The 9,647-nt window shown below is 34.2% G+C and overlaps 1 protein-coding gene across 1 annotated transcript; it reads right to left on the bottom strand.

Annotated features, from left to right (window-relative positions):
* Positions 1-1,113: 1,113 nt before the first annotated feature.
* LOC109000328 (uncharacterized mitochondrial protein AtMg00810-like) lies at positions 1,114-3,795 on the bottom strand. The gene is made up of 3 exons (XM_018977159.2): positions 3,778-3,795; positions 2,837-3,544; positions 1,114-1,263 (listed from the first exon to the last, which is right to left on the bottom strand). The coding sequence occupies exons 1-3, from the start codon at positions 3,793-3,795 to the stop codon at positions 1,114-1,116; spliced, it is 876 nt and encodes a 291-aa protein (XP_018832704.2).
* Positions 3,796-9,647: the final 5,852 nt, after the last annotated feature.

Raw genomic sequence — 9,647 nt, 5'->3', positions numbered from 1 at the left:
AATGGACCAACAATTCCTCTCCTATTAATTTGTACAGTACTACTCATGACGGAGGCGGCGCACTCTTCTAATTTTTTGACAGATAAATTAATATAAAAAATTAATTAAATTAATAAAATTTAAATTAAGTGAACTCTTTAACGTAGATTATGTAATTAATTCATTAAAAAAATAATTACTTATAATTATATTTATAATATTAATAGTTACTAACTTAGTATTTTAGTATTCATCATGTCCGCCTATATGAAGATTATAACATTTTATATAGATTCGGGCTACTTTGTTGTTCAGAATAGTGCGCTCAATTTGACTGCTAGGCTAAATGTGGGGTTTTTTTTTTCATATTTTTTCAACATATTTAAATATTTTTAAAAAATAAAAAAAATATACCAATACATTAAAAATTACTTTCTTAATCGTTAAGTAAAAAAAATAAATACACAAGCGGTCAAAGTGAGGGGGCAAAGTGAGGGAGCAAACTAGCATTTTTTTTTTATACATGGTTAATGAATATTAAATAATTTTATTATCCATAGATTATTCATACTTATTTGCAACATAGGTATCTTAAAAGAAATTACCAAGTTACTTTAATTAGATGTAAATAGTAGAGTATTTAACTACATATAATAACATATATTATGATATATTAGTTAATTGATAGTATATATTATTTTACATTTTATATGATCAATGGTGATAAATTAGATAAAAATTACATAATTAACTTATACAGTTACTATATAAAATTTTGATCCAATTTCGATTGGTCCAAAAAACAGAGCATGAAGCGCAATGCCACAATCCCTTAATAGAGGTGCGCTGTGTGTGTATATGCGCCTCTCAACGCACACGTGCAGTGAATGGGAGGTGGCCGGTAGTGGAGTACTAGTACTGAGATGGTCGTGTGTTAAAATTAAGGAGTACGCGCGTACTGAAATGGAGGCCGTGTACTACAACAGGAAGGGAGGGATGCATTACCCTCTTGCATTCATTGCCATGCTGATCCTCCTACTCCTTAATGCTCCTTGTTGTGGTGGTGCTGCCGTCGGCATCCTTGTTAAGAGCAACACCACTTTCGGGTGCAATGGCCGCCTCGAAGAATGCTGATCATGGAGGACGACTTGGAGCTGCATGGAATTCCTGATGAACCCCTACATCAGTCGGATTCTTGGTCCTGACAAAAAGAGTGGAGGCTCCGGGGCCTCCAAGAATGAAAATAATGCTTATCCTTGTGGGAAAAAAACGACCCTCAATATGCTAAATGCATTAACAGGAGGAAAGGAAATGGCAACCATAACTGTGATCCTAAAAGCTCGACATACAACAGAAAGTAAATGCGGTAAATAAAATTAGAAGCGCATGCAACTAATCTGATCACCCTCTGAATCGTGGGCGCAATTATGTTTATCCTTTCAGCTGCACTAGACTTGTTTATATATTCTGTACTGTCCTAGCTATATATTCTTCGAACTAATTTGTTTCATCTTATATGTGTTTTGTCTTTTCAAGACGCCGTGTGTGTATATACACACACATATACATCATTCTAAGTCGATCGGTGTTGTCTGTGTGCATCAGGTGTTTTTGTTAATATATGTATGTTTTATTGGATAATAAATTCGCAATTTCCTCAGATGATCCTCGAACACGCATGGCTAGCTGTAATTATTAATTATTAAGAACTGTAGCTATCTAGTTAACATATGTGTTTGCGGATAGGAAGGGATCAGTGCTTGTAAGGGTTAATTACCTTATATATATATATATGAGAGGGATCAACAATTAATCCTCTTCCATTTGTACCCTGATACGTACCCTCCCTGATTCATTAATTTCCTTTTATTTTTATTTTGTGTATTGCAATTGAGATTAATAGATCATCAAGCCTGATGGAGAAAGCTGTCTCAATTAAAACATGAAGATTATTGCTGTCGGAGTACTGATCCTGATCTAGTGTCTATTTTTTTGTACATTTTCTTATTTATTAAAAATAATAGATCGAAAATAGTCTGAAAATTCAAAATCAATAAAGTATGGAGTGATACGCATCTTATAATGTGGATCTAAAATCATGCTAACTACTCTTGACGGAATGTTAATATTGAAAGGCCATATATCATATATAAGACATGACTTATTTTGTGCATCGCCGGAAGAGGAGGAGGAGGACATGACTTACATTAAAACCCGACCACAATGGGAATAGAACCAAAAAAATCAATCAAAAGAAAATTTCGCTTCAGTACTAGCTACTGCAATCTAAGGCTACGTAACCATTGAAACAGAGTAATCAAAGATGGAGGAGAAGATAAGTCTGATACGAGAGAGATAAAATTGGAAAGCTGTATTCTCATTGAGTGAGTTGTATTGTGGAAGAATAAGTCTGTATTTATAACCTCTAATACAGACGTGTAAAAGAAACTATAATAACTAAGTACTCTCTATGTAAGCCAATGAAAACATTACATGTATTTATTCTAAAATCTACATTTCATTATATCAATCTATAATAGTCCCCCTCAAGACGATGTGTATATATTATGCACATTCATCTTAGACAACAAAGCATCAAATGATTTGGAACCAAGTGGCTTAGTCATCAAATCTGCAATTTGATGAACAGAGGCAATATGTAGAACAGTGAGTGATCCTTCTTCTATTTTCTCACGCACCAAATGACAATCCAACTCTATAGTTTGGTCCGTTCATGATGAACTGGATTGGCTACTATAATAAGAGCAGCTTGGTTATCACAAAACAATAAAGCTGACTGTGTATGTGATTGATGTAGATCCTTAAGTAATGACCGAATCAATATTATTTCACAAACTGTAAATGCCATTGATCTATACTTGGCTTCTGCTGATGATCTAGAAACCGTATGTTGCTTTTTTGATTTCCAAGATACCAGAGAATCCCCAATGAAAACACAATACCCACTGATTGACCTGCGAGTATCTATGCAACTTGCCCAATCTGAGTCTAAAAATCCCTTTATATGCACTTTGGAATGACTTGGAAATAAAAGACCTTGTCCAGGAGCTAATTTCAAGTGTCTAAGAATCCTCATTGCAGCTTGAAAATGAGGTATTCGAGGACTATCCAGATATTGACTCAAATGGTGAACTGCAAAAGTAATGTCTGGTCTCATATGAGTGAGGTAAATTAATCTGCCAATCAATCTTCGATAACCAGAAATATCATCAACCAAGTCACCTTCATCTTTTGACAATTTAACATGAGTATCCTTTGGGAACAAAATAGGTTTAGCAGCTAACAAACCAAAATCTGCTAGTAGCTCTAGAGTGTATTTTCTTTGAGATAAAGAAATGCCACTTCGTGATCTTGAAATCTCCATCCCGAGAAAGAACTTGGTTGGTTCCAAATCTTTCAATTTAAATTGAAGAGTTAAGGCTGCTTTTACAGATTCAATTGCCTCTAAATCACTGCTAGCAAGCAGGATATCATCCACATAAAGCAATAAAGCCACAAATGAACTTCCTTCCTTCTTAGTAAACAAGGAGTAATTTGCCTTTGACTATGTAAATCCAATATCAAATAACACAGATTTAAACTTTGAACTCCATTGTCTGGATGCTTGCTTCAAACCATATAGGAATCTTTGCAATTTGCATACTCAAGAGTCCCCCCTTAGGTAGATAACCAGGAGGTGCTTTCATGAAAACTTCTTCATCTAAGTCTCCATATAAAAAAAACATTATTGACATCTAGGTAAAAAAGGTGCCAATTGTGTATTGCAGCCAGTAATACACATCTAACAGTGACCATCTTCGCAATAGGTGAGAAAGTTTCAAAAAAATCTAGGCCTTCCCTTTGAGTGTACCCTTTGGCTACAAGTCTTGCTTTATGTCTCTCAATAGAACCATCTTAATTGTATTTAATTTTATACACTCATTTACAACCTATGAGTTTTTTATTTGGAGGAAGTGATGTAAGAACACAAGTGTTATTTGATTCAATTGCAGACAATTATGCAGCCATGGCATCTCTCCAATGAGTATGCCTAACAACTTGGTGATAAAAATTTGGTTCAATTTCAGTAGATATGGCAACAAAAAAAGCTCTATGTGATTGAGACAATTTGGAGTATGATAAGACATCATAAATGCTATATTTGGTACCTGTATTAATGGCAGGATTTGTGAAAGATGATTGAGAAGTAGAATCAGCCAGATTGCAGAGATAAGATTGCAGGTAACCAGGTTTTTTGTGTTGTCGAGTTGATCTCTTCAGAACAGGAAATTGAGTCTCATCATTCAAATTTTGTGAGTCTGTGTTTTCTGGACTAAGATGATTACTAGATTGTTCTTGAGGATTAGAAGGTATAGAAATATTTGTATTCTCAGTAAAATCAAAAAGTGGTTTTGGAAAGACTAAGTTATCTGTTGATGAATGAGGAATAATGTCCAGATTTGAATTTATGGTTGAATAATTATTCTTTGACATAAAAGGGAAAATGGATTCATGAAAAATCACATCCCTAGAAATAAAGAAATTCTTATTTTCTAAATCATACAATTTATATCCTTTTATACTAGAAGGATAACCTACAAAAACACATTTTCTGGCTCTTGGAGAAAATTTGTTTCTATTTTGAACAAGCGTTGATGCATAAACCAAACAACCAAAGACTTTCATATGACTATAAGATGGATTTCAATTATAAAGAATTTCATGTGAAGACTTGTTATTTGCAACTAAATATGGAATGCGATTTATGAGATAACATGCAGTTAATATGCATTCTCCCCAAAAAGCTAAAGGAACATTTGACTGAAATTTTAAAGTTCTTGCTACATTTAGCAAGTGTTGATGCTTTCTCTCAACTATAGAATTTTGTTGAGGTGTTTCTACACATGACATTTGATGTACTATTCCTTTCAATAAATAAAAATTTGTCATTTTAAATTCAAAACCATTATCACTTCTTAGACATTGTATTTTCTTCTCAAACTGTGTTTCAATTAAATTGTAAAAAATTTTGAATATGTTTCTGACCTCAGACTTTTTTTTCATCAAATATACCCAAGTAAATCTCAAATGATCATCAACTATAGTAAGAAAGAATCTGGAACCATTGTGGGTTGGAATTGAAAAAGAACCCCATATATCATAATGGACAATATGAAAAATGGAACTTTCATTATATGGATAAATTTGAAATGATAGTCTTTTTTGTTTTGCCAATGGGCAAACAGTACAATGATGATCAACAATTTTATCAGAAACGTTAATATCTGGTACATTATTGGAAAGAAATGATAGTCAAGATATAGAAGGATGTCCTAGTCTGCTATGCCAAACCATTATCACTTTTGTAGTATGTAAAGCCTAGCTGATCTTCTAGCTATCCCAATCATCTTCCATCAGGTAAGTTCCTGAATAAAGTAAAAATCAGATGAGAATATAAATGAGCATTTTTTATTTGAAGTGAGTTTACTCACTGAGAGCAGATTATATGAGAAAGATGGTACACAAAGTACATCTTTAAGGATTAGGTTTTCAGATATTTGAACTATACCAGTATGAGTTACAGGTACGGTATTTCCATTTGGGAGTTTAACAGAAATGTTTAAGGCTTTTGTGGTTGCAGTAAAGATGCCAATTGAATGAGCAATATGGTTTGTAGCCCCTATGTCTTTAATCCAAGTATTTTCAGATATTAAAGATGAAATTGAAGCACTTAAAGAAAGGCTAGAATTTAATAATATACCTCTAGCAGAATGACCAATCAAATTAGAAATGATGTTTGCAGCTTGGTGATTGGTATTATCATTAGGTTGTGGGTGAATTAACGATAACAATTTTTGATAGTTTTCTTAAGAGAGGCATTTGATTAAAACTCCCAAAAGGAGTACTCAAGGTTTTGCCTGAAATCTGATTAGCAGTTGTTGTAAACTTTCATTAACTTTCATTTCTATCAAGAATTGGTTGAATTCTGTTTGAAGTCTAGAGGGTAGCCATGTATCTTGTAGCATTTTTCCACTGTATGATTGTTCATACCATAGTGAGTGCAGAACAACTTATCTCTTTTTAGCTGTTGTTTTCCAGGAACAAACCTTTTCATCGGTAGATTTGTATCTTGAACTTTGTTCATGAAGGCAACAGTGTCAATCATGTTGTTCTTGCTAATATCTCTCTGTTTCTCTTCTTGAACAACCAAAGAAAAAACTTTATTTATATTCGGCAGAGATTCTAACATCAGAATCTGTCCTCTTATATGAGAAAAATAATTGTTTAACCCCATAAAAAATTGCATCACATGTTGTCGATCTTGATAACCCAAGAAAATCTTTATTGCATCACACTTACAGATTCTTAATGCTCCACACGAACAAGTTGGAATCTGATTATAATCTAGCAATTCGTCCCATAGGGATTTGAATCTTGTATAATAATCTCACACTGATGAGTCTTCTTGCGTCAAAATTGAAAAATCTTTATGTAGTTGAAAGATTCTTGGACCATTTCCTTGTGTAAATCTGTTTTTCAGATCATCCCACATATCTTGAGTTTTTCTTGCACATATTGTGCTGTAAGCAATTTCTTTCGAAACAGAACTGATGATCCAAGAAAAAACCATTTAATTGCATCTCTCCCACAATTCATAGGCAGAATTTGTTGAACTTGGTTGTGCAATCAATCCATTCATGAACCCATCTTGCTCTTGGCTTTCAAAAGCATCATCATGGACCTGCTCCATTTATGATTGTTTTCCCCAGTGAGGAGGTTCGACACAGTATGTTTCCTAGTGAATCACCGCTTTGTAAGTGATAGTAACTCGGAATACTCTCCATATTTGAATAAGAAACGGAAGCAGAATTAGCCATTTACAATATGATTCCATGAAACAGAGTAATCAAAGATGGAGGAGAAGAGAAATCTGATATGAGTATGGGTGTAAATTTAAACCGGAAAATTGAACCGAACCGGTTGGTCCAGTTTTGAACCGCTCTGGTCTGGGGACCGGTTCCGGTATTATGAAAACCAGTCGGACCTGATCCGGTTTCGGTTCCGTAGTTTTCGGGATCAGACCGGACCAGTTGGGGAAAAGAATAAAAAAAACTAAAATTAATTTTATATATATAAGATTTAAACTTTTATATGAAGCCTAAAGGAGAAAGTGTCAAACTCAAGAAGGAAGACTCTGTTTCTAGAATGGAATCTGACTCAAGAAGCTCCAATTTTGTCTTTATGCAGGGTGCTTTTAATGCAACTAGTTATGAAAAGCAAATGGGAAGGTTAATGGTTTATCAGCAATGTTTCACATTTAACCCTCATGAGGGTGTGCTTTTTATTGGTGAGCTTATGAAGCAATCATAATGTTATATTATTGAAGAAATTTCTTTGTTTTTAGTGGCATGTATTTCTTTGGATGAAAATAAAATTTTTGTTTTTGACCCCAGTGGATGGACATTTGATAAGCATTTGGGTTGCAGAACTAGGGACTACATCAAATGGAGTAAGAAAATGCATGGATAATTTATTGAGTTTGCTGTTGTTGTGGAAAATTTCAATGGAACTAATATGGAAGTTGCTCAACAATTGCACCCTTAATCTAAACCTTAAGGACAAGGTTTTTTTTTCAGGGGAGGAGATTGTCATGGACCTGAAGTGAAGCGATGAAGTCGAGGAGAAAGAAATAAACATAGCGTTTTGGGTCATTAGTTAAGCTATGCGTTTCGTTTAAACTGTTCGTTTTGGGGGACTTTTGCCTGTCATTTAGGTATTGTTATTTTTACAGTCATTTTATCAGTCCTTATTCTGTTATGGGTTATGATGTACGAGTTGGTGGGGGCATATAGGAGAGCAGAGGGGAAAGTAGAGGGACATCTGAAATATGAAATATCTTGTATCTAGAGAATTATTGTAGACAGTAGAGTTTTCTTGGAGGAATTGGGGACCTCGAATACCCCAAGGCATCGCCATTTTCATCTTCAACCTCCTGTACTCTCTCATTCTCATTTTATCAAACACTTTATATGCATTCTGTTAAACACCGTAGCACTCACTAGTCCATTACCACACCATTTCCTTACTGCAACACATTGAAGAATAGCAAGGTTCATTACATTCCTCCTCTGCCGACGAAACCAAACCCTAAGCCCTTTCTCTCAGGAAGTTAGCAAAAGTTGTAAGGTTCACAAAAATGTGAAGTTAGCAAAAGTTGCGGCAGAAAGATTGCTTCTTGTTGAGCCTAACAACAGCGGGGCATACTCAGCCCTTGCCAATCTAGATTCAGTTTGGGGAGATGGAAGGATGCTGCTGAAATTAGAAAATCAATGAGAGATAGAGGAGTGAAGAAAGATCAAGGATTTAGTTAGCTTCAGATACAAAACAGAGTCCACGTCTTTAGGGTGGAATATGGGCTTCACCTACATAAGGATGCTATATACGATATGGTACAAAATATCTGGAAAGACAAAAAAGATGGGTTTCATTCCAGACATAAAATCAGATATTGAATGATGCTTAATTTCTATTGATTTTGATATACGTATGTGGTTTAACCATATGTGTCGAACGATTGCGCTCAAGTTTTCTTGGTTACTTCATTGTTCAATTTGACTACTGAAATTAATTTCTTGCTTTTCCTACATGTTTCTAATTCTCTTTTGGAAAGAAACCATGTGAGAAAAATGCAGCAAGGTTTCTAACATGATCATCATGTTGGTATGAAATTTTGTAGTTTATGATGGACGAAACTGTAAAAGAAATGAAAGCAAGAGAGAAACCAGTCCAAAACTCAGCTTTTTCGAAATCAAGAGATTAAAACGAGAGAAACGAAAAGTTTGTGTTCTCTTTCTTCTTCCTCCATTTTGCATTTTTTTTTAAAAATAAAAAAAATGCCGACATGGTGTCAGAAGGGGTGTGTATACAGGCACAATTTTTGCTTGTATGTAGCAGAACTGTTTTGAATATGAATATTTCTGAATTGTCACTTTGATATTTTGAGAACATATTTTGGTTTCACATTTTGAAATTAAAAAAGCTTTGATCCGCATACTGAATTCTATAAATGCTCATGTTTATATACTAGTATATGTTATCTGCTTATTGAGTTATTGATAACTTATCCATTTTCTCTACAATATTCTCATATGTTTTGAATGTTTCAACCGGAGATCAAGAATATGAAGCATGAGCAAGGCTAGGTGAGTATATATAGTGGATTAAGTGTAAAGAGTGTACCTTGAGTACTGGAAAATTGTATTAAGTAGATTTGTACTCTCGATTATTGGAAAATTGTATTTTAGTAGATTTGTTTTGTTCTGTTAGCTTGGATTATTGGAGTGTTTTGAGACTTTCTGGTATTTTAGATTGATTACACCGAAGTAGTTGATGTGGACGATGAGTATACGTTGTATAGAAGATTTTGGAGTATATGTATTATGTGGTTGGAAGATGATTTTAGGTGACAGAAATGAACTCTCTGGACCTCCTGAAACAGGGTACTGTTACACTAACATTAACCCATATTGTTTGTCCTCTTAGGTTGAAATTGAAATTAGTGAATTTAAATCTCAATCGATCGGGACCCAATGGAAAATTGGCCAACTTTTTAAGAAATTTCCCTTGCTTTTCGATAAAGCGCTAATAATGGTAATAAAGTTATGGAG

The sequence above is a fragment of the Juglans regia genome, chromosome 10, assembly GCF_001411555.2.
Source record: "Juglans regia cultivar Chandler chromosome 10, Walnut 2.0, whole genome shotgun sequence".
Taxonomy (NCBI): Eukaryota; Viridiplantae; Streptophyta; class Magnoliopsida; order Fagales; family Juglandaceae; genus Juglans; species Juglans regia.
The sequence above is the reverse complement of the archived record's forward strand: the minus strand, read 5'-3'. Positions and strand labels throughout refer to the sequence as shown.

Excerpts from the sequence above, each read along its gene's own strand:
- LOC109000328 (XM_018977159.2), bottom strand. Across the intron at positions 1,264-2,836 it reads ATAGATCAATGGCATTTACA|CATATTGAGGGTCGTTTTTT; the intron begins GTTTGTGAAATA and ends TAATGCATTTAG.